General features: G+C 46.2%; 1 protein-coding gene across 1 annotated transcript in view; it reads left to right on the top strand.

Moving 5' to 3' along the window:
* The first annotated feature begins 93 nt into the window (after positions 1-93).
* Positions 94-25,107, top strand: part of ATP6V0A1 (ATPase, H+ transporting, lysosomal V0 subunit a1) — a 27,314-nt gene continuing 2,300 nt past the window's right edge. Inside the window, exons 1-19 of the mRNA XM_008945786.1 lie at positions 94-109; positions 396-493; positions 1,055-1,183; positions 5,832-5,917; positions 6,723-6,849; positions 8,168-8,250; positions 8,890-8,983; positions 10,338-10,550; positions 11,204-11,354; positions 11,581-11,720; positions 12,499-12,656; positions 13,104-13,194; positions 13,970-14,088; positions 14,397-14,613; positions 15,191-15,298; positions 18,756-18,863; positions 19,453-19,470; positions 21,234-21,351; positions 21,749-21,920. Coding sequence (XP_008944034.1) covers positions 94-109; positions 396-493; positions 1,055-1,183; positions 5,832-5,917; positions 6,723-6,849; positions 8,168-8,250; positions 8,890-8,983; positions 10,338-10,550; positions 11,204-11,354; positions 11,581-11,720; positions 12,499-12,656; positions 13,104-13,194; positions 13,970-14,088; positions 14,397-14,613; positions 15,191-15,298; positions 18,756-18,863; positions 19,453-19,470; positions 21,234-21,351; positions 21,749-21,920 — 2,246 coding nt within the window. The remainder of the gene's footprint in view (positions 110-395; positions 494-1,054; positions 1,184-5,831; positions 5,918-6,722; positions 6,850-8,167; positions 8,251-8,889; positions 8,984-10,337; positions 10,551-11,203; positions 11,355-11,580; positions 11,721-12,498; positions 12,657-13,103; positions 13,195-13,969; positions 14,089-14,396; positions 14,614-15,190; positions 15,299-18,755; positions 18,864-19,452; positions 19,471-21,233; positions 21,352-21,748; positions 21,921-25,107) is intronic.

Below are 25,107 nucleotides of genomic sequence, written 5' to 3'. Positions count from 1 at the left end.
GTCGCTGAGGAAACGTGTGTCCCTCTGCAGCTGAACCCCGACGTGAACGTGTTCCAGAGGAAATTCGTTAATGAAGTCAGGAGGTGCGAGGAGATGGACAGAAAGCTGCGTACGTTTCCCTCGGGGGTTGATTCGCTCGAACTCTGCAGCTTTTACTGAAAAAAGCTCGGCGCAGGTCAGACCTGCCGGGCAGGGCCGGGAGCGGCGCCGTGACGCTGCTCCCTGGGGATGGGCCAGTCACCGGCCTGCAGGTGCGAGGGGACTCGGCCCGAGGGGGCGTCTTGAACCGGGAGGTGAAGGAGCTCACAGCTCCTGCTCTGGCTGGGCGGAGGTTGCGGGGACAGTTTGACATTGGTGTGGCCTTTCAGTTAACGATAACGATGCTGTCTCTCCAGGGTTTGTTGAGAAGGAGATTAAAAAAGCAAATATTCCCATTATGGACACCGGTGAAAACCCAGAGGTGCCTTTTCCACGGGACATGATTGACTTGGAGGTAATGATGGGTGTTGAGACTCAGTGAGTGGTTGTCTCTAGACTGAAACAAGGGAAATGAGCTCTGTTGATAGATACCTGCTGAATTCAGTGGCAGAGGTGCGTTAACCACCATCCCCAGCTTGTCATTGAAATGCCAGCACACGTCAGGTTGAGTTGGATTCGTGAGCATTGTTCCACTCCAACAGTGAGAAGTGAAAGTACCCAAAAGGAATTTCACCCATTTAAATAAGTCAGCAGTCAAAAACTGTTGGGACTGCACAGTGTGTGGTGGGACTGCATGAATTTTATGAGGGCTGTTAATGATTTGGAGAACACTATATAAATCTATCTAAATCCAGTCTATAAAAGGCTGGCTGGGTGTGAAAGGTTTCGAGGTGCCTGAAGCAAACATCACAAATCTGGAGGCAGAGGTTGTCGCTAACAGACGCATCTGTGACTGAGTGCCAGCTGCCTGGGGACGTGGAGCACCTCTCACACTTTCTGGAGTTAACAGACTGAACAGCACTTATCTGTGGAATTGCTTTAACTTCTTTTTCCTTCTCCTTTTCACATCTTCCAGGCAAACTTTGAGAAGATTGAAAATGAACTTAAAGAAATCAACACAAACCAGGAAGCTCTGAAGAGAAACTTCTTGGAGCTGACGGAATTAAAGTTTATCCTGCGTAAAACTCAGCAATTTTTTGATGAGGTCAGAATACCGGGGGGGGTTAACAACTGGGGAGCTGTCCTTCTCCCACAGACTACCATTTTTATTCTCAAATATGTTTTTAGTTGCTGTTTTGAGCAGGAGAGTCACTTTTATGCTTTGTTAAAGAAAGCTGCTCAAATTATTTTCCATTTTTCATGCAGTACACCTAGCTACCCATGATTTTCCTCTTACAATGTTGCTTTGGGTTTCTTTTAGTTAAGCAAAGGGTTGTCTAGAAATTGTGTAAAATAATTCAGATGCTTGTTGTTTTTAAAGCACATCCACAGACCAAATATTTGGTGCTAGAGTGATCTTCAGTGGGGCACGTGCAGATAAATAGTCCTGCCTCACGTACACCAAGGAGTTACAGTCAAACTTCATTTCTCTTCAGCCTTTGAAATGGTACAGGGAGGTTACTCATCAGGGTTATTTGTTTGAGCCTTTGATCAAACACTAAAGTTTTCAGAGGTAAGTTCTAGAGCAAAGCTGCCATTTAAAATCTTCAACAATTTGTCAAATACCAGCTAGGCCAGAAACTGTCAGCTCTGTCCCTGGACCTGAAAAGAGCTCCAGTGTCATCCCACATACAGATGTGAAGCTTGCATGGGAGAAGACATCATCCTTTTTTGTGAAGCTTAAGTCTCTCTCAGTCTGGGGAGTTTTCTCAAAGAGCTCCTGTGTGTTTTCTCAGTGGTCAGGACGTGCTTTGCTGAGTACATGTCCTGTTTCCTCTAACCCGAGGGTTTGATCAAAGAGCTCTTAACGGATACAGCCCCTGGTGTTTACAGAGGCTGTGATCAAGGAGAGCTGCAAACTTCAGGCAGTCTATCCAAGGGTTTGGTGTTTTGATTTTTGGCACTGGATGCTGCTGCCTGTTCAGGCACTAGGGTTGTTCCCCTGCCAACACAAGTCTTAGTCGTTGCTGACACAGATACTGCTGCTGGTATGATCAGTTGATTGGTCAGAGGGTTGATTTCAGTACAAAACCCCCTTGTCTTCAAGTGTTGAACGTTCACTTCCAAGTGTCTCCTTGGACACACAGCATTAACCTGAACCATCTGTTGCTTAGCCACGTTGAGGTGCTGCTGCCTCCCTGCTCTGAGTACAGCTAGTGCTGTGCACTTACTGTTAATTACTGTCCTCTTGATGAGAGCTGCCTGCAGCCTTCCTTCACGTACAGTACAATCATGCTAAATTTAAGGATCAAAATAAATTTTCCAAACAGTCTTCATCAGGTGACCCACAAAAGAGAACTTGTCAGACTTAAGTGAACTGGCCATGGAGAGTTTAGATCTGCTCCTCCTCCTGTGTGATAACTGTTTTCTCTAATAATAAAACAAAATACAACAAATCAAATGTGCTGCTCTATGTAAAAGCAAACGGATCAGCTCAGGAGTGAGGTTTGAGAAAACTTTGGTGTTTAAAATTTAAGATTGTTCCAGTTTGTGCAGTAAACAGCAAACAGCTGCATGAGGTCCTGACTAGCCCAGGGCTTTGAGCCCTAATTAGCCCGCAGTCTAATTGTCCTGACAGGACGAATGCTGCCTTTCCTCATGCTGTCGTTTGCACGGTGCCTTCAACACTTGGAGACTTCAATAACCTGTAATTATGATTGTGTTATTCATAGTAGTAAGTTGCACGAGAAGTGGCACACTCTCCAAATTACTTTATCCTGGGCCTTTGCTTCGCGCTGGGGTGGGAGGGTGACAGATTTTCTCATTGGCTCTTCACGTGACCATTGCAGTCCCAGTGGCCACTTCTCGTTTCAACACGTCATGTTGATGATTATGCTCCTTTTCTCAGTCTTCTTGTCTTTGCTTATGAAGAGCAGTAGAGCCGGAGAGATTTCTCTGAAAGTTTTGCCTAGACTGTGAGCGTAAAAGAAGACTGGAAAAGTAATGGTTAATGGCATGCAGTCCCCTCTCTCTCCTTCCTCCAACTCTTCTCACCATCTGCTTTTTCTGTTTGTTTTGCATCTGTCATTTCTACTGGGGCTCTGGGTTAATAAGTTGGATGGTGAAATGAATCTCTTAGTTCTTGTGAAGGTTGATTTTTGTTCTGTTTGTGAACTGGAAGGGGCTTGAATTGTATGTGATGGTGCACAGTGATCCAGAGCTGTTACAGAGCAGAACTGTTGTCAAGAAAAGGGAAAATGAGCTTTTTTTCTTCAGATGTTGAGATTAAAGGTGCTGATCTGGGGGAGCAATAAGCAATTTTAAATGTTTACTAATTAAAGGCTTGCATACTAATTACTGGCATGCAAATGCTGGAGTTTTTCTAATCCTGCATGACCTGATGTAGTAAAAATACTTCCCAATAACTATACTTGCTACTGGTGAAAACTCTTATTCAAAATAAATTTTCTAGAGTCTTGTTTCCCTGCACTGTAGCTGGGTAGCTCTTCCATTTCCACGTGATGTCTCAATTTTTTATTTCTGTTAAATCTTATAGCACTGCTTTAGTTCCCTTCTGGAAGCAGAACTGGTGTTGTGGTGTGATCATCAAATCAAAGCAGCTGAGATGAATTTAAAGAATATAGTGGTTCGTTACGCAAATCGTCCTTGTGCAAGAAAGTTCTTGTTTAGTAAGAATAGTCCAATCCAAATTTAGCCTGAGCTCTGTTTTGTAATTTGAGGCTCTGTAAGCAGGACTTGTCTGTGTTTTGTACAGTGTCCTGAATAACAGAGACGTGGCCCCAAGGGGTCAGGGCTAATATTGAACAGTTGTGAGAATGACTCTCTCAAGGGAGACATATCTGAAGTTTTCTCTCCTTTTTTTGTTTCATATGATATAATGTGCTGCACCTCACAAAAAAAGACCAGAGAGTATCTTGATTACTGGTAAATACAATACAAGCCACTTAAAATTGTAACTTACTGTTTTTCAACATCCTGAAGTCTAGATATCAAATACCACTGGTATGTTTGGTCTGTATGTTTTGTTCTGGGGTACCAAACTTTTTTATTTTAGTTGTGTTCTCTATGCAGCAAAATTCTCATTGTTTTCCATGTTGCAAATGTTGCCTTCAAGCTGAACGGATCGGAAATTCTTGTTGGCTCTTCCAAACTAATTGAAGGGCTCCTCACTTTTGTAACAGCTGAGACCTAACCTTTCAAAAACTTCCCTTGTATGTGGCAAATACTTCTATTTCACATGCAAGTAAAATGTTGTAGAGCTTTTCACTAAAATTATGATGCAAGTATTGCACAAGTAGAGAAACTATGGCTGAGTCACTAACTTCCTATACACTTTTGCAGGGCTGTGCTGTATGTTGCATGCATTTTACATGTTCTAGGGTCAAATTCTACCTTCAGGTGTATTTTAGCAAGCTCCCTTGACAGTTCTTTGGGGAAGACTCCTGTATACCACAGAGGGTAGAGTTTGGACCCTGTTTGTGCTCAGGAACTGTAATTTTTTTCAGTTCATTATATAAGCTGCAGAGGTAGAAATAATTGTGACACAGGGTTGAACGAAGTGTGAAGACGGTGCACGAGAGGATGTGATTTGAACATCCATCCTGACTCAAACTGCTGACACTTACAAGCTGAATTCCCAAGAATTTTAGTCTGCAAATTAGTTGCCATGAATGACAGTGTAAAACTGTCTGGTTTTAGTGCCTGGCTGGGCGAAAAGCGAGCAGCAGCATCAGACTGCCCTAAGCGATGCCTCTGATGTGTCTGGGCAAGATACAGATAGTGAATAAAGATAAATATTTGGAAGAATGAAAAGATTTAATCCATAAGCATGTTTTTAAGCTGGAAGTATTGTGTGTTTTTCCTGGAGGGAGAAGTTTGTAAAGAAAATGGGCACGCAGTGCTGCTGGTTCTTGTTCCTGACTCGGAGCCTTTGCCTGCGCTGGTGTGGCAGTAATGTGGAATCAATCAAGTGATTGTCATGTAACTCTGAAACATCTGAATTCCAAATTGACTGAGGCGTTGCCTTTGCTTTGGAGTCTGGCAGAAGGCTGACTGGTGCAGAGTATGCAGGTGTTGCTGGTATAACTGGTTGTAGAGTTGCAGCCTTGGGAAGGTGCAGGCTGCCCTAGGTCAGTCAAACCATCTGTGGAAGACTTGCCTGAGCATCGTTCTCCTGTTGCATAGAACAAGACTCCCAGGCTGCCTTACTGTGAGGAGGATGTGCCAGGCACCTCCTGGGAACACCATTTGTGTCTGTATGAATGCACAAGTGGTGGGAGAGGGAACTGGCTTCTACCTTCACGTTTTTCTCCATGTAAGAACCAAGGAAAGATGAGAATAAAGAGTGTCACTGGTTTGTGCCATTAAAAATGGTTCTTGGGAACATCACTTGTATTTAACACTTGATAAATTCTTGTTGAATTCTGCCTTTCTACAGACTTATATATCCCACAGCCCCTTTTGGTCTGTTGCAGCAAAATTCAGATCCTTCTTGTATGGAAGCTTTGCTGAGCCATTCCACTTCTCCTCTTGTTTTTCTCCTTCCTTGTGTGATTCTTGCTGTCTTTTCTATCTAGTTCCTCTTTCTGCTCTGTTATGTTTGTTCTTTCTTTTTCCTTTCTTTATTTTTTGTCTCCCCAAACTGTCTCCTGGTTCCTCGTTCCCTGCATGCCACTAACTATTTTCATTAGATATTAATTGATTTGTGAATTCAGGCTGAATTGCATCATCAGCAGATGGCGGATCCAGACCTGTTGGAGGAATCCTCTTCGCTCCTGGAACCAAGTGAGATGGGAAGAGGTGCCCCACTACGACTTGGGTAATGGCAGCTTGTGGGTTTTGTTTCCTGGCTTTGGGAGTGCCAGCTCGTGGGCAGCCTGTGGAACCCACCGTGCTTTGAGCGCAGTCGGGGAGTGTTCCAGGCTGGCGCGCCGAGCGGATGAAGGCTGATCTAAAACCAGCTCCTGGTCTCTGTTCCTGCCCTATGTGCACTAACATCCCAGTCTTTGTTGGTGCTTCACGTCTTAATCTCTCCACGAAACAGTTGTCCTGGTTTGTTTCTTGTAAATCTGTTCTGGTTCCTTTTGCAGACGTTCTGAGCTCCCACAGCTATGTTGCAACTAGTAACTACTGTGGGCACATAATACTCTGAAAAAACTGTAGTTCTGTGCCCTCTTCATTAGCTGCTTCTGGGCTGTCTTTGTATGCGTGTGATTCTTCATCTGGCTGTAGGAGTTGGAACCAGGGAGATCTGCTGAAGCACATGCTGACAACCTAGCCCATGGTAGCTGTGATTCTTGCCACGTTGTGTGCCATGAGCCTATTAAAATGAAGACTAGCAGCCATAGAAACTGTCTGAATACATTTGTTTCTCCTTTGACCAGTGATTTTTTTTTTTAATAGCCAGTTTCACTGTTAAAAGCTGTGGCTTGTGCTGCAGTGCAGCTGGGTTAGTTTAGGTCTTACCTCTGTGTGTTTAGAGGACTTTGTTTTGCGTAAAGAGTTTTAAAGCAAGGGGTTTGTAGCTTTCAATCTGGCGCTGAGCTCCTGCTGCCGTCAGTGTTCTGGGTGTAGGCTGTGCTCTTTTAGGTGCAGAACTTAGGCCAGGGCTGTCCCCTTGGCAGGTTTGTGGCTGGTGTGATCAACCGGGAGCGGATCCCCACGTTCGAGCGGATGCTGTGGCGAGTGTGCCGGGGGAACGTGTTCCTGCGCCAGGCAGAAATTGAAAACCCTCTGGAGGATCCTGTCACGGTAAAAGGAGCTATTGTTGGCAGCAGCCAAAGTCTCAGATGTGTAGAAGGATCTAAGATCTATAGATCTAAGCCTTTATCCCTCAGTGAGCTCCACGCAGGTGTTTGTGTTGCATCCTCCACAGTAGCTGCTTGCAGCCTCTGAGGCTTTACTGTCAAATGTTTTCCTTCTTAAAACAAAAATAGCAGAATGGATGGTGAATGCTATTGAAAGGGGGAAAAACTACTCAAGGTTCAGACTACAGCAGGGCATAATTGCTTCTCTGGCACAAACTACAACTCCTGTGTGCAGTTCTGAACAGGTTCAATCCTTGAACGAGGCTCTTTCGGACCCTAGCCGTGTATAACATCTATGGCTTGTGTAATCTGAACCTGGACCTTTTGGTTTGTTTCTTAATTTGCTATCAATAATGTGAACACCTACCTGAGAATTATTACAGATATAAATAGTAAATGTTGTGACTGGGGTTTGTTTTACATTCAGTGTCCCTTTTGCTCAAATCAATGGGCGGTGCCCAAACTTTGGGAACTCTTGCCAGTAGAAGGAAAGGCCATATGTGGGCTGCACTGGGGTGAAGATGGAGGACTTGAAACTCAGTTGCTGCCCCTTTGTTTCTCATGTGGGGCTGAATCATTCTCTTGTCCCACCAATTACTGGTAGTTGAACTGTTGAATTATCTGTCTGCCAGGAGAGACTTTGTTCTCACTGTGCAACACTTCCTTAAATTGAGGTTACACCTAATGTGATTATTGTTGAAACATGTTAAAATTTCCTAAGTAAGGTAGAACAATAACTTGTCAACAAACGCAGGAAAGGGGACCTGGCTGCCAGCATGAAAACAGCTGCACAAGGAATGTGCCATTGGCCTCCCTGGGGAGTCAGAGTTGTTAAACTCCACTTGGCTGGTGTTTGTTCACTCTTGCTTTCTGCTCAGTCCTGTAGGTGAGCTGACTGCAGTACAAGCTGATGAACGTTTCATTGCATCTCTGTTCTTTTGGATATCCTCCCAAGTTTCCCTGTTGATTGTACTACACAGAACAGATAACAAATTTTCTAGAACATTTTGCTGCCATAAGCACAAGTACAGTAGGGGTGTTCTCTGCTGAGGCTAAGGAAATGGCTTTCCTTGTGACTGTTTCTGTGCTGTTAAGGTGCATTCTTGACTCGCTGCAGATATGAGCTCTGCATGTACAGATTCTGGGGAAAGAAAAGCAGAAATCTGTTGTAATTTGCTATAATGCTAACTTCTATTGTAATTTCTATTTCTATTCTGTGTAAATTGCTGAGCAATTACAGTGCACTCTTTCTTCTGTTCTAGGGGGATTATGTGCACAAGTCTGTGTTTATCATCTTTTTCCAAGGCGACCAGCTAAAGAACAGAGTCAAGAAGATATGTGAAGGGTATGAAAGTCTTGGAGCTGGGAAGCTCTCTGAAATATTTGAAACGCATTGACATGGTTTAATATTGATATTTTTCAACTCCGTAATTCACAGTGACATTAGAAGTACACATTTTGACAGGAAATAAAATGTGCCTTAAGAGACATTTTACAGTCAACCTAGCCACCCCCTAGGCCTGTACCACTCAAAATAATTGTGCTAGAGAGTGCCTAAAAACAAGGGAGTTCCTGTGTGGAACCCTTGGACAGACCTAGTGGGGTGTCAGTGGGTGATATGCTCACAGGGGAGGCCAAGAGTGACTGCTCCTAGCAGCAGCTGCATTGGTGTGATAGCAGCACCCTGAACTGGCTGGCTGATCAGCTTCATTTCTCTGCCGTTGAGACTCTGGCAGTGCAGGGAACAAAGGATTTTTCTCCCACCTCCATTTTCTTAAGCCTCCAGCTTCTGTTTCAGCCTGATGTGACCTTCTGCACCCACCTGTTTTAAAGACTGAAACTCTGCTTGGCTGTCTTTGCTGACCAGAAACTTCTCTTAAGCTGCCTCTTGCTTTATTTTTGTGTTTAGGCTCAGCCATCTATTGCCCTGACTGATTAATCTTCTTTCCATCTCTGTTACTAAGGTGGCTTGCATGTCTTTCAGATTCCGTGCCTCCCTCTACCCATGCCCAGAAACGCCACAGGAGCGGAAGGAAATGGCTTCTGGTGTCAATACCAGAATTGATGATCTTCAGATGGTAAAATAACTGGGGCCAACGCCCTTTTTTCTTTAATAATATAGCTGAAAACATCTTTGGATCCTGGAGATCCAAAACCAGAATAATTTTTAGTCCTGTTAGGTGGCCACATTTTCAGCTCCAGGTAGCTTGACACCAGCAGCTCAGCAATGCAAGTGAGTTGTTTGGAGACTGTCTGCTTGGCTGTTTTCTCTGTCAGGGCTCAGGATGGTGGAGTGGGTTCTTTCTGGAGGGCAGAGCAGTTAATTATGTACTTTAAGTCCAGCATCAACTCTGTACCAGGGAGCAGAGAGGAGTATGCAGGTATGAGGAGATACCATGTTCTCCAACTCGGAAAGCACACTTCTGTAACTGCCTGTGTCATCTGCAAGGACTTGGAAAATGTTTACATTTATTTCCAAGCTGATATAACAGTGCTGACTTTAACTAAGCTGTTCTTTTTTCTGCCTGTCTTCATATTTTCACATTGTGCTGTCCTGAAGAGCTTCTGCTTTACAACTAATCTCTTGAGCAGCAGCCTGAGTGTTGGTAAAAAGTAATCACACAAATCTACTGGGTGCCAGCTCTGAAATATTCAATGCTTGCTTCAAGGAAGATGGGCAGTATGTTACAATGCAGAAAAATTTAAGGGATTTGAGACAAAAAATTAAGAAAATGTTTAGAAACTAAAAGGAAAAATGGATTAATTTGGATGGCTTATTTGATACAGAAACTGCCTCAAGCTGGGATGTGCATAGTGCACCTGTTTAGCTATTTTAAAGCTGAGAAGAACTTGGAAGCACTTTAACTAGTAGGATTTGAAGCTGCATGTGCCTTGTGTCCTTGCTTTCCTTTGAGTCTAAGACTTTCCAGTCTGGAAATCTGAACTGGCATGAGTTAGATGTGTTCCTGGAAAACACCCTCAGTAGAAAACACTTTCTCCTTTTCCCTGCAGTGAAAAAGTCTTTCATTGTAATCTTTGTGTGTTTTCTTAAGGCAGCATGCACATCACTTGTAGAACTCTCCTCTGCTCTTTTAACCTGGGTGGAGGAAAAAATGTTCTCTGTGATCTCTGAATGGTTCATTGTTTGAAATATCCACTGGCCTTGGAGTTGGAGGAGGAAAATAGTCAGAAAGTATCCCTGGAAGGAAGCCTTAAACCCTTTTAGCCGAGCTAATTAACGTGGGGACTGAAGTGTCTCCTGCAGGCGTGTGGCAGGCTTGTGCACGGGATGGGGAGAGGCTCATCCCTCCATCCTCTGGCGGGTGAGGCTCGGCCAGGCCGCGGGCAGCCCGATTCCACGGAGCGCTTCTGCGTGCTTCCAGTTCTAATCAGTGACCTTTGCCTCGCCTTTATCCTGCTGCTCTGTGAAAGGTGCTGAACCAAACAGAGGATCATCGCCAAAGGGTCTTGCAGGCGGCTGCCAAGAACATCCGCGTCTGGTTCATCAAGGTGAGGAAGATGAAGGCCATCTACCACACCCTGAACCTCTGCAACATCGACGTGACGCAGAAGTGCCTCATCGCCGAGGTCTGGTGTCCCGTCGCCGACCTCGACTCCATCCAGTTTGCTCTGAGGAGAGGCACTGTGAGTAGCTGCTCTGCCGGGCGAGCCAGCTCAGCGTGGAGCCATTGATTTTTCCGAGCTGCGGGTCGGGAGCCATCCCTGGGGGCCTTTGAGTCGGGCCTCGCAGGGGGCAGTTTGTTTAACATGCAGGAATTGTGGCTTGCGGATAAACTTCGTAACAAACAGGTTGTGTCAAGCTTTGAGCTGAGGAACCTGCTTCAGAGTCAGGCGTTTCCCTGGGTTTGTGTCCTCTGGTGCGTTCAGCTCTCCTGGCTGTGCTTTGCAGTCCTGCTGGCTGGGTGTTTAGTGGGAAGGAGCTACCCAGGGCTTGGCAAACTCGCCCTCTGCTCAGGCAGATAATAGACTTGGGTGTCTTCAAGTCCTTTCATCTGCTGTTTTAAAAAAAAAACAAACAAGCTCTTGCATGAGTTCTCATCTCTGTCCTAATCAGACAAAATTCATCCTTTCTACAAGTGCTTTTCCTGAGATACCAAGTGGAGGGCAGTGGAAACTTGGCAGCCTTCCTCTGCTGCTCAAGTGTATTTCTCATCGTGCGAGCACACTACAAAAACATGAGCTTGTAGTTTCCAAATGCTAATAAGAAAGTGGTGTTAAAGTGTGTCTTCCAGTGCCCTGAGGGTGGGGGTTCTAATCTTTTCTTTATTTTTAATCAGGAGCACAGCGGATCCACTGTCCCATCTATTTTAAACAGGATGCAAACCAATCAGACCCCACCAACGTACAACAAAACTAACAAGTTTACTTGTGGCTTTCAAAACATTGTTGATGCTTATGGGATTGGAACATATCGGGAAATAAATCCAGGTAAATTCATACTTCTGAAACTCCAAGGCGTCTATCTGAATTTTTCAGTCAGGGTGTTTCTCTGTGTCGTCTGTCCTGTGTGAAAATTTCTGGCAGACTACTTTCCACCTTTCAGAAGCAGAGAGGGAGCTGGGGAATTATATTGCTGAATTGCATGAGTTGTGCAGCAGTAAATTTGGGCTTGCTCCAGTACAGAGCACCTGGAGTGTCGTCTTCTCTCTTGCAGCACCGTACACGATCATTACCTTCCCGTTTCTGTTTGCTGTGATGTTTGGGGATTTTGGCCATGGAATCCTGATGACTCTGATCGCTGTCTGGATGGTGCTCAGGGAAAGTCGTATTCTGTCACAGAAGAGTGACAATGAGGTACAGCGACAGGTCGTGCTGAGCTTTGCATTGAGAACTAAGAGTTGCAGCTTGGTTTGCTCGCATCCTTCCCCCCTTGACAACTCCCATTGCTTCTTACATTGAGATTTGTGAAGCATGTGGACTGGCTGGGAAGCCTGTAGACCAAAACTGAGGAGCATAATCTCGTAATAGCTGCGAGTTCCTTTGGTTTTCCTCTGGATATTTATAGGAAATACTTCCTTTCAGTTGTTTGAAGGAAATTGTTTATCCAGTGTAGTAGATGAGCTGTTGTAAAGAAATTGCCCAAAACTCTGTTGGGTCATAAAGGGGCTCAGTCACTGCAAAGTCCCTAATTTCTGTATGTGTATATCGTACCTCCAGGATTCTTCCTCTTTGCTGATCTGGGTGGGTTTTGCTCACTCAGGGCCTCAGCTGACGGGAGGTGAACAGAGTTAAGATGCCAGGGCAGAGCATGGCAGAAGCTGAACAGGCTCTGTGCTGCCGAGTTCCAGACCAATGCTGCCAGCTGGGGCTTTGCATCAGTGCACGGAGTGCAGTTTATCCTCCAGCTAATCCCAGATCCTCCACGGACAGTCGTGCTGCCCGTTTATCCTCCACATCCAGAGCCTGTTCTGCAGTGCTGCCTCTTGCACCCTTAATCCCTGCCGTGGGGAAATAGAGGCTCTGGGCTTTTAGTCCATATGGCTGATGTTTGTCCTGCAGCTGACTGATTTTACTGTGACCTTCCTTGTTCCCTTACTTTCTTTGTTCCTTTTTGGATTTTTTTTTATGCTAGATGTTCAACATGGTTTTCAGTGGTCGGTACATCATCCTGCTCATGGGACTGTTCTCCACATACACTGGCCTCATCTACAACGACTGCTTCTCCAAGTCCCTCAACGTGTTCGGTTCCTCCTGGAGCGTCCGGCCCATGTTCACAAAAGGCAACTGGTCGTGAGTAAACACTTGGCAACTAGATAAAGAGTGACAGTGACAAGCAGGTGACTTATCTTCCCCCACTGCCCTCCCAACTTAGGAAAAAAACTTCTGAACTCCATCTCAAGTAGAATTGGAAGAGGGGTGTAAATGTGATGTCTATCAGGTTTCAAACCAGATTTTTTTGTTTTTTCCAGAAAACTTGTACAGATGCAGTTTAGCACCTTTCTCACAGACATAGCAAGACTCCTGTCCCCTGCATCTTTCTTCCTTGTGACACTGAGTAACAGGTCAAAAAACAGGTTTATTATCCACTCATGAAAATCTCTAGGACCACACAGAAACCTTAAAGATCTCCATTTGAGATGTTTCTTGCTCTCACAAGGGAAGAATGTTGTTAGTTTTTACAGAAAAAGGACAGTGTTGCTTGTGTTAATGTTTGTTTAATCTACTTGCACCCAACAGAGATGCCTTGTTGGAGACTACTCCCCTGCTTCAGCTGAACCCTGCTATTCCAGGGGTGTTTGGTGGGCCCTACCCTTTTGGCATTGACCCGGTAAGAGCTCTTCCTTCCTTTGGCCTTTAGGAGCATCCTCTGTGTCAGCAGAACAAAAATGCCCATCCAGCTCACTGTGAAAAATTTCCACAGCTCGGCCATCCCCTTGGCAAACTCTCTATCAATGTTGGAAATACTCCTGAACAATAAAATTAATTCAGTTCCTATTGAGATGCTAAAATCAGGATAGAGAGTCTTGTTCTCAGGTCCATGGACGATTCCTTTCTAACCTGCAGCATTTCAGTCAAATGTGGTTAGACTGGCAAATCACTTAATGAAGCTTTTACCTTCAGCAAAGTTTTCTCTCCTTCAGTCTTGGAAATGTAAGTTCCTACACAGTCTTGTCCTTTTGTGTCTGCCTGCATCAATAACTCTGGTAACGCTGCTTAGAGCGGTCGATGGGGAACTCATGTGCTGCACGTGGAAGAGGAGTGCAGGAAATCACAACTCTGTGATCCACATTTAAACGGATAAGATTTTTTGTTTCTGTCAAGGATTCTGCCCCCTTTTTCCAACTTTTGCCTACCATATAAACAGGCAAGGTTTGATTCCTGCTCCAGTGGTGGGGTTGGTTGCTGTAAGACAGTTTCTAGCAGCAGAGGTTGTCTGCTCATTTCCCCCAAAGACATCCGTGTGACAAACACATCTTTAAAAAACCTGCTCTTGCAGCCTAATACTTCCTGGGTGGTTAATGTTGTTTAGCTTAAAGTGAACATTCTTGTTCTCCTCTGTTTTACTTTTACTGGATGTTTGGCTGACTCTGTTATTTTCACAGATCTGGAATATTGCCAGCAATAAGCTGGCCTTCCTCAATTCGTTTAAGATGAAAATGTCTGTGATTCTTGGCATTATCCACATGCTCTTTGGTGTCACCTTGAGTCTTCTCAACCACATGTGAGCGCTTTGTGCTGTTTTCCCTTGGTGGGGGGTACATCTTTGGGTGTAAGGTGTGTATTAGTTTAAGATGCCTGTCAGACCTTAGCTGTCTGATGGAAGGTGCAGTGCAGTTGTTCCTGTCTGCACATGTAGATCAACACGTGTTGGGGAGTTACTGGTGTTACTGTGCTTAAGGCCCAGCTCTTGTTGAAATGCTGAGCCCTTACAGCCAAAGAGGCTCTTCACATACTTATGAAAAGTTTTTGCCCTATGTATGCTAACCAATCTTAATATTAACTCTTTTTTTTTTTTTTTTCCCCCTGTAGCTATTTTAAGAAGCCACTGAACATATACCTTGGGTTTATCCCAGAGATGATTTTCATGTCCTCACTGTTTGGATACCTTGTTATTCTCATTTTCTACAAATGGACAGCCTATGATGCTCACACCTCAAAGGATGCACCGAGCCTTTTAATACACTTTATCAACATGTTTCTGTTCTCCTACAGTGATACCAGTAACAAGATGCTGTATAAAGGGCAGGTGTGTGCTCTTGCTAGAATAAGATCAGAGATGCTTCATGATATTAGATTCTTTTGTTGGCGTTCTAATAACTGTGAAATCAAGCATGAGCATTGTTCCTCTGTTACAGAGGAAATGTGGCATCATTTCCAAAGCCTGACACTAGGTAATGTTGAAGAAAGAAAGGAATAATCCCTGTATCAGGAATTTCTATTGGTCTGAGCGTAACTCAGCTCTGGCTCCAGAACATTTGGATCCAGTTTAACAGTGGAAAGTGATTAGGAATATTGTCCTCAATCTGCAGTGTGGTGCCTCAGCTTAGCTGAGACACTAATGCCTTTTCCTCCCAGCATATCTGCCAAATTCTCATTCTCTGCAGAATCTTTTGGATTTTTCCCTCTCAGCCAGTGCAAGCATGACATGCTGTGTGCAGTCAGATGGGACAGGCAGTACACAGCTTGTAGTTCCCAGAGGAGAGAGAGGGAAGCGCCCACATCTGGGAATTCAGTCAGTTGGGGCTGCATAAGAGCTCTTGGGGGAGGGGGGGTGTTTGAGCTTGGACTGCCACTAAATCATCCGAGACCTGTTTCTCTTGCAGAAAGGGCTCCAGTGTTTCCTTGTGGTGGTGGCATTGCTGTGTGTGCCGTGGATGCTGGTAGCTAAACCCCTGGTCCTTCGCCGTCAGTATTTATGGAGAAAGCACTTGGTGGGTGACTCTCCCTGATACTTTATATATGAAAACTATTCTGGTTGAAAAGCTGTGTTCTCCATCTTGATCTTGGATACATTGGTTCACACTGCTTTGTGACCTGGGCATAAAGGCAGGAGGGTTTTACTAGAGACAAAGCGTTACCTGTCTGCTTCTCAGATCTGGATCCAGCATCAGACCTGCTTTTCAAAACCCTTTGTCTTGGTAATGACAAAACTGAAGTGTCTGGCTTGGGCTTTGTCAGCTGGTGTAGAAACACTGCCTTACTGGTTGCTGGATGCACTTCTGGGCCTTCACTGGGCTGACAATGTAGACATGTGAGAGACAAAGCAGATATAAGCTTGATTGGCTGGCAGACTTATCAGCTATCTTTGTTAAAGCAGTTTGGATGCTAAAAAATAACAGTTAAAAGGAAAAAAAAATAGACTGATGCAGTCGTTATAGGAGAGGTTGGCTTCTGGGGCTACTCCCTGGGTTTCCAACTGTACTGTAAAGTATCTGTATATAAAATCCAGGGACCTGGCACACGTGCACTGAGGATACTTGTAAATTCTCCCTGCATGTATGGCAGACAGCTTGTAGGATGTTAAGTGAGTCAACGATTAGTTCAGTTAAAGACACTCCCTCTCCCTTCTCTGACCATCTTTCATCCTCCCATGTCCCCTCCATTCGTCTCCCTCTCTCTTTTTGTTTCTCTCTCCTCCCTCTCTTCTCTTCCATCCACTATCAGGAAGGGCAGCCCGTGGAGGCCCAGGGCAGCACAGTCCCGAGCGAGCAGGCACTAGAGGCAGCAGCGGCTGCAACAGTGAGTGGATTTAAAAATCACCTGATGGACTGGCAGATGGGAGCTGGCTGGCTGTCTAATTATCGAGAGAGCATGGAATGTATCTGAATTTCATAAGTGAATGACAGCTGCACCTTTAGGGTGAAAAACACTTTCTATTGGAAAGAGCAAAGTTCAGCAAAATTGATACATTCTGGAAGAAGCACCAGGCTGAAGGATTATAGTTATGTGTGCCCAGAATGCAGAGACACTTCTTTGCAGGAGTGCTGCTGAAATCCAGCCTGCAGAGCAGCACAGGAATACCTTCCTACCACATCCCCCAGGTTAAGTTCCCCTTTTTTCCTTTTCTTGCATATTTGTTTAAGACAGATCAGGATTCTTCTCAGTGAAGCATTTCTGTTTGCATTATGTGTTCCCAAACACCATGTGTCTGTGATGGCCTCCCAGCAACTTCAGATCAGAGTTCCTGGGGTGTTGACACCTGCACCCTTCTGGACACTTTAAGCTACTGTAAAATGGTTGTGCACAAATAAGCCTCTCAGCAACATTTTTTTCCACTTAATTGTATCTAAACCCCTACACAACTCTTTACTGCCAAAGCTTCCTGGTGAAGACTGCAGCTGCTCCCAGAACTTGATCCCTTCCCCAGTACCTGCTACTTCAACTTGGTTGTAGCTGTGATTGCTGCCTGTCTAACTAGGAAGTGTAACTCTCACAAACAATGTGAATTACATTGTGCACTCCACACGTCAAAGAACTCTGAGGCATTTCTTAGCTGCTGGCCAATGTTTCTGTCATGACATTTTAAACAGCCTCACAGAAACATCAGAAATAGATCTTTTGTGTATAATCTACCCAGTGTATTAAGTGCACCTCAACAGAAGAAGCTGTGGGGGAAGGTCTTTGTATGAGATGTGGTTAGAAATACAAAGTAAACAGTTTAGGTTGGGTAGTTTACAGAGAACAGATACAAATCAAGTGTGAGGGGAAAGCTGCAAAAGTGTGAATTCACACCAGCAAGAAACACAAAATAGAGTAGTGATACAAGTCATCAGCAACTTGTAATGTTTCAGAGATGCTGAAAATCCTAATGACAGCATTAGCTTACTCATAAATGTATTTTTAAGAAGAATTATTTCTATTTTCAGAGCATAAACATCTACTAATTTGTTTTTGGAAACCTGACAAAATGTTTAATTAACATCTGGCATTTTGGGCAAATTTATAGTTCAGCCTAAAATAAAAGTGAGCTTCTAAGCCCAAATCCATTTCAGGACGTGGAGCAGCCGTTGTGCTGCAGGCCACGGGGTCTCCTTCCTGCTCGGTCTGCGTGGCCATGCCCGTGCCCCTGAGGTCCCTGTGCTGAGCTGGCCCGTTCACATGGTGCCACAGATGCCCCCGTACAGTGCCAACGCTGACCACAGGGCTTTTCACAGAATCATAGAATCCTTTATGTTGGAAGAGACCTCCAAGATCATCAAGCCCAACCATTGAGCCATTAGGGCTCTAAAGTCCTCTGCTAAAACAGATCAGAATCTGTCAGGGCTGGAAGGGACCACAAGGATCCCCCAGTTCCAACCCCTCTGCCATGAGCAGGGACACCTCCCACTAGATCAGGCTGCCCAGAGCCTCCTCCAGCCTGGCCTGAAAGACCCCCAGGGATGGGGCCTCAACCCCCTCCCTGGGCAACCCATTCCTTCCGTTTGGGCCTCTCTAGGTGGGTCGGACTCACAGGTCTCAGTCTGCAGTCCCTCAGATGAGTCACTGCTGTTCTCTGGCCATGCAGGGAGGTGCCAATCCTGCTGCACAGCGCCCGGAGCTGCTCGCTGAGCAGAACCCCAGGGGTGGTGCTGTGCACCTCAGCCCATTGTCCACTGTGCATGCAAGCTCTGCTCAGAGCTCGTGTTCAGGTGATCTGCAGGCCTGTGTGTCCTTTCTTGGGGGTAGGTAGGACAACAGGAGGAGGAAGCCAGCCACAAGCCAGCTGTTAACAGTGCCATGACTGCAGCTGCTCCTGATGCTTTCAGAGTTCCAGCTCAGTTGGTAGATTGTTCTGTTCTGTTTGGAGCTCAGTGGAGTTACAGCTGAGGGTCAGATGCTGAATGTCAGAACGAATGTCTATAAAAGGGACTGTTTGCACAACGTCCAATTTCCAAGTAAGGGAGAGTCTGCTTTCCCCAGCGCCGTGTCCGTGTGCCTGAGCCTGGTGGGGAGCACGTGTGGCACGTGTGTGTGTCAGTCTGTCCTGCCGTGGGTGCCACTGTGCCACTGTCCCTTTACCAGGGCAGTGGTGCTTCAGTGCTTGTCCAGCGCCTCCGGGCAACCTGTCGGTCTGTTGCACATCAGTGCCAGCAAATGTCCTCCTGAGAGATGTGCCTGTTATTGGGGTTGAGAGATGTGCCTTTTTTTACTTAGGATTGCTGTCACTTTGTAGAAATGTCTCAAATGTTCATTCAGACAGACTGGTTTTTTCCCCAGCCCAAGCAGGAATCTGCATCTTTCCCATCCAAGCTGGGAAACAGAATTGTGCAGCTGGCTCAACCTGGGCCTTCATACTTAATGTTTTGCTTTCTTCTGTGAGCTGCTGCTGCAGACGGAGTCGTAAGAAACGTGCACGTTTGCAGTAACACACAAACACTGCTCTGCTCTTTCTTTCTCTGCATGTGTTAGGGAACACAAAACTTTGGTGGGATCCGGGTGGGCAACGGACCAACGGAGGAGGATGCTGAGATCATCCAACACGACCAGCTATCTACGCATTCCGAGGAGGGGGAGGAGGTAAGCCCTGACCCCCTCCCCGGGCAGTGCGTGTGGGGCAGCACACACCAGTGCCTACTGATTCCCAAGCTGTGTGAAACTACAGAGCAGTATTTTCAGTGAAGTGTTTCCATGGCAGTTTTGACCCAGACTATCTCGTGGCTGTTCCCAGGACTCCAGAACAAGCAGTATCATTTGTGTGCAGAAGGAAATGTCTCTCTTTGTCCCCGTTGCACAGAACTCTGCAGTGGCACATGCAGCTTATGCTCTGGCTGAAGTGCATCTGTGCTACCTGCTTCTCCAAGGGTCAGCCAAAATCCAGGGGCTGTGTTCCACAGCAGCACAGACTTATTTCTATATTCCTTTTAACTTTTTGGAGTAATAGTAATTGCTTTGCCTCACCTCTGGTAGAGAAGAAAAGGAGTTGATCTTACGTAGCTTGGGAGTATTGCGATGCCTTTTTAACAGTTCTCCAGCAGTATCTTGCCTTTGTAGTGCATGTGACGTGTTCCTGCGTTACTGTGTCGTGTTTAGAAGGGAGTTGTTGAACGTGTTCATGATTAATGTTGTGATTGAGACACTGCACTAAATGTAACCTTATGTTTTCAAGCCTACAGAGGATGAGGTGGTAAGAGTTCAGCCAGCTTCGCGTTCGTGTGTACCTGCACCACTTCCCATCGGTGTCAAACACGTGCTGAATTAAACATCTCACAACATCTTATTTTCCAAAAGATCTAGCTATTTACATGTTACAGGCCATTTTTAATTCTCCATACGTACATGCCCATTAACAGACCTTTAATTAATTAATCTGTGCACCTTGTTTGTCTTATCCCCTGTCTGCAGACCTTTCTTAGTTGACCTGTTAAGCTGAAAGTCTGAAACTGAAAAATTTTTGCTTTAAAACTTCTGAAGAAGTCTCATTTGCCTTATGTTGTGTCTCTGGTAATGGTACACTGTAGCAAACTGTTTAAAGATATTTTTCCCCAAACTATCTGCCATTTTTAAAGATGATACTGGCTGTTGCCTGTCACCAAAAACAGTCCAGTTTTGTACAATTCAACCAGTGTGAGCTAACCAGTATCTCTCTGAAAAAGGGAAGCTCTGTTCTGAGAAACTGCTTATTTGTAAACACGTGTAACAAGCATGAGTATTAAAGAAATGGGTTTTTTTGAATACTCGTGTAGGATTGATTGTAGGTTTCAGTGCAATCGGGTAACCAATTTTATTACAAAAATACAAATGCCACAAAATTAGCAGCTTCACAGCAGTGATGCTGTTGTAAGTTGTGCTGAACTTGGTTTTGCTCAGAGTTCTGTTACATAGAGGCCCAGTTGAGAGTAGATGGGGGCACGGAAGCAGCGTGCTGGTAATTAGCAATGTCCCTGTTAATTGTGTATATCACTAAACCTGTGAAAAATGGGTAAAACTGCAAATACTGTGCCCTAGCAAATCCTGCTGACTCTCCCACTCCCTGGCATAGTGGTAACTCTCCCCAGCAGTTGCAGATGGCTGTAAATTGTCATTGTTTGAGTACTTACCACACTCTGCTCACTGGGCACTGACGTGTGTGCTGGGGCTGGGGCTGTTCCCTGGACCAGGCTTTGCAAAAGAACTTTGCAGTTCACGGTGAAAGAATTAGGCTTTTGACAGCCAATATAACTTAATTGTTGGAAATATTTATTTCCCTGGACATACTAGGGGAGAAATAAGAATATAAATAGCTTTCAGAGCATGCTTAGAGCATTAGTCACTTGATGTATTTAAAACATTGTGTTTACTTAACTTAAATATGAGCAGTTTCTGAAGCGTGGATGAAATCCAAAGTGCAGAGAGTGCATTCCCAAGCTGCAAAATAAGAAGCTGTCCTACATGGCAGACTTCCTTATAAGTTCTTTTTTTATTCTTTCAGAAGACACAGAGGCTTTGCCAATGAATGGTGCACAGATGTGACTTTTCCAAGATTGCTTTATGCATTATTTTTGCTTTCAAAAAGGGCAAGTTCGTATCTTGCAAAACGCTCTTGTTGATCCCGTAGCAAAGGTTCCTGTGCAGTATCAGCTGGGAATTCTGCCTCCCTTTGTGTAGCAGTACCTACAGGTCACTGGTGAATCCATATGAACGCTGTCTCCTTGCTGAACGGTCTTTTCCTGGCAAAGTCCGTGGCTGAATTTGGAGTTTCTTACTGTCATATGCTAGAATATGAAAAACTAGTCAAGCCACAGCAGTAAACTGTCTTTTTGCAAACTGTGGTGAGACAAACGAGTTCATTTTTCACTTGTGAAGCCCACGTGCCAGGAGCAGACGGTGTCAGTGCCTGAGGCCGGGCACGCCGGCTGGCGAGGGCACCGGGGAGCGCGCGGCGGCTCACGGCCTCTGCTCTCCTTGCAGTTTGACTTCGGTGACACCGTGGTGTACCAGGCCATCCACACCATCGAGTACTGCCTGGGCTGCATCTCCAACACCGCCTCCTACCTGCGGCTCTGGGCGCTCAGCCTGGCACACGCCCGTGAGTGCCCCCGCGGAACGGGACGGGAGGCGGGGCGGGTGAGCAGCCTCCTGGAGCTCAGCTGCCAAGTGCTGCTGCAAAGGACAGAGTTCTGTGTGCATTAGGTGGGAGTGAGTAATTCTGAACACCAGCACAGGGCTCTGCTCTGAGCGATGGGGCTGAAAACACTGAATGAGAGAGAGCCACAGCAGAAGGACTGTGCCCACGCTGTGTGCCACAGCTGGAGGCAGTGCCATGACATAGTTGGCTGCAAAAGCTGTCGCCCCTCTCAAGTTTCCCCCCTCATTGTAATGTGAGTGTGCTTGACTTCAGTTTTTGCTTTATAGGTAAACTGTAACAACCCTCCATTTTTGCTGATGCTCTGAAATGAGCCCCCTTCTTCCTTTTCTCCTGGCAGAGCTCTCAGAGGTGCTCTGGACCATGGTGATCCACGTTGGCCTCTGTGTGAGGAGTCTGGGTGGAGCCTTCGGCCTCTTCTTCGTATTTGCTGCTTTTGCTACCCTGACAGTAGCAATTCTGCTGGTCATGGAGGGGCTGTCTGCTTTTCTCCATGCTCTTCGCTTGCACTGGTGAGTTACTGGAACATGCAGAAACTTCAAAGCTCTTCACAGCAAGAAAATCGGTGTCCCCTGGGCTGTGCAGAAATACTGTCTTCTAGAAAATTGTATTGACCCTTACAAAGGAAAGCTAAGGCTGTAAATTGGGGTACTGGATAATGTAGATCAGCAGTGTTCAGAAGTGCTGGAGCACCACAAATCTACCTGAAATTCTGTCCTACAGCAGATGTGCTGTGACAGCAGAAAGCCTTTGAAGGGATCAGAGATTTCAGGCTCTTTCCTCATTGTATGATAAACATTGCTTAGAAATTATGGAGAGTAACTGATCTCTGCTTAAAAATAAACAAGACTGCAGCTTTGTGGACAGTGAGATGGGAAGGCTGAGCTCGATGGGGGAGCGAGCCTGGGGCTTTCAGCAAGAATTCAGTGTTCCATCTTTTGGTCTTTGGCCTGGTTCTAATGTTTGTTTTCCTTGGTGTGCAGTAGCTACTGACGGCGCTTCCCTTCTCGTGGTCTTGCCTGTCTTTGCAAGACCTTGCACTGGACAGGGGCAGCTTTGTCCTTTGGGGTGCTGCAGAGTGGCAGCGGTTTCTCACTGGTCCTGCTTATTGGCAGATGCTTCTGTAGCCCTTTTCCCGTGATTGTTACGCCCCTGCCTATGCAGGCAGCCAGGAAACAAGAAGGAATTACTCACTGGAGAGCAGCACCGTTACTGCCTCTGCACCCAAGTATGGAAAGTATTCAAGAGCTTTCTCTAATCTGTATTAAAGAGTGCTCATTGTTCCACTTCAGATTCTTTGGTTAGTGCACTGGTGGAATCAAAGGAGCAGTGTGGGAATGGGCTTTGCTGTCTAGGGTCCTCTTCAGCCTCAAGTGTAGGAGAGGTTGCTGCCATCTCTTAAGGTCGTTTCTTTCCTGCTAGGTCAGGGAAACAAAGTGAGGTCCCATGAAGTTCACAAGGAGCATTCTGCCTGGCTCACATGGGGAGGAAAGGTTGTGAGCTGGTTTTAAAAGTAGTTCTGCAAGTGAAAAAGAAGCCAGTGCCTTTAAAAAAAAACAGGGGGAGGAAGAAAATCAGCCTTTTTGTACTTTCCCCCTGCTTCTGGGGAAGGAAACCTTTGTCCTCCTGCCCTCTCTGCGGGCAGGCTGTGGGGTGCAGGCTGGCGTGTCCCCCCGTGCTGGTCTCTGGGGGGAGCAGAGCTGCTCACGGGGAGTCAGAGCTGTGGCCATCTTGTGCCGAGGGAGCTGGGGGGGCACTGCTGGAAATGGCTGCTGGATGGTGCTTCTCATTTTCCTGGCAACCAGCCCAGAAATCTTCATACCAGTCACTTGAGAACGTCTTGCTGAGTGCCTGGTGTTTCCTTCTGCTGTCACTGCAGGGTGCCACAGCACCGGTGTGAGGGGGCTCCACAGACCCACCCGGGTGCTGCCAGCAGCAGAGGGGCAGCAGCAGGGGGGCAGCAGCTCTGACTCACAGTGGGGAGGCTTGGTCTGCAATGGCTTGTGAACTAGTTCAGAGGTCCTGCACCTCTGGCCTGCAGTGCCAAGTGGCCCTGAACAATAGCAGAGAAATGGTTCCGAAAGCATTTCTCCCTGGCAGGCACTGTGTTTTCCTCTTCACCCAGAGGGATGGGCTAAGATAAGGAAGCCTGTTTTTCTGGAGGTACCTGTCTTGTGTTCATAACCACGACCAGCACTTACAGATACCGCTCACGGAGCACGTGAGACAGGTGTGAGCTGGAGGCTGCAGCTCAGCCAAGCACTAGCTTTTCACATTGCCACAATGAATTAAATTGCCTGGAGATGTGTCAAGGGAAGCTGCATGTCACTGACAGGGCAAACAGAAACCCAGCTGGGCAGCAGCAGGGAGCACTGGGGCCATGCAGACAGAGCAGGACACTTCTTGGGAGCTGCAGGACTGAAGCTCTTAGTGGAGTTGTGTTTTCCCTAAATGTGTGTTTCCTTACTTGTAAAACTTTAGTGTGCATTTTCTGAGAGAAAATCAGTTCAAGCTTAGAGGCTAAAAAACAACTTAAGGCAATGCTTCAGACTGTGAGTAACCTGCTGAAATTATTTTGGATTTGTTGGATTTTCATTATCACAGTGGAGAGGAAGGCACCTGCATTTGCTAAAAAGAACGTACTGTTAACATTCCTTTTGCTTTGGAACACAAAGTCAGGATATTTCCAATGGGAGGTGTTCCCTCTTTAGGAGGAGGGAGGGGGGTCAAACACAGCTGTCCTGGGAGAAGCAGGTTGGGTTTTCTGGCAGTGGGAACAGAGTCACCTATCAGGAATTCAGAAGGTGTGGGTGGTTCAGCCTTCCTGGAAAGGAGGAGGTATTTCACTTGTGTGGGGAAAAAGCACAGGCTGTTCCATGAGCTCTGCCTGTTGGTCCCAGAGGAGGAAGATGTGTTCTGTGTGCTTTCAGGAGGCGTACATTCTTGCAGCAGGCTGGGTTCTCCTGGGGCGTGCTGGGGGGAGGAGGCAGTGGGGAGCTGCCGGGGTTGCAGGCGTGGCTCGGGGGACCGCTGCGCCGGGCGCGGGGCGGAACTCCTCCTGCTCTAGTGTTGCTGCTCTGGAGTATTTTTTGTTTCTATTTGCTTTTTGGGAGTGTGGTTTGACATTAATGTTTAGATTAGAGTAGCTTGACTTTTTTTAAGCTAGTCAGCTCTTCTAATACGAGCAAATGTGGACTTTGCCCAAAAGGAGACCCTTGTAACTGAATTCAGAGTAGAGTCCCATCATGATGCAGGACTGTGGTTTCAGTGGAGCTGTTTTCCTGTATAAAGCAGTGTTTTAGGCCCAGTTTTAGGCCAGATTTGAAACTGGCAGCTGTTCTCCCTAGAATGTGTCTCAAGGCCAGGGCACAGCTAGAAAGAATGGGTAGCACTAGGAATAATACAGAGCAAATCAGATTAATTCAGAGCAGTGCAGAGCGTGTTTGTATCGTTCTGCAGGAGAGAGGTTGGTGCTCAATGGGCATCGTGATGCAGGGCCTCAGTTCCAGAGTCTGGAGCAGTCAAGCCGCGTTGTTCAGACGTGGCTCTGGTCACTCGAGGGTCTCTCAGCCAGTGTCTTTATCGTGGGTTGCCTGAGCTGTTGCCAGCGGTCCATAAACATCCCCAGAACGAGCTCAGCCCCTTGGAGGCAGCGGGACAGACCGGGCGTGCTGTGGCCGGGCAGCTGTTGGCGGGCTG

Source organism: Merops nubicus, unplaced genomic scaffold (genome assembly GCF_000691845.1).
Source record: "Merops nubicus isolate BGI_N331 unplaced genomic scaffold, ASM69184v1 scaffold36528, whole genome shotgun sequence".
Taxonomy (NCBI): Eukaryota; Metazoa; Chordata; class Aves; order Coraciiformes; family Meropidae; genus Merops; species Merops nubicus.
Note: the sequence above shows the minus strand (reverse complement) of the source record. Positions and strands in the feature narration are given on the sequence as shown.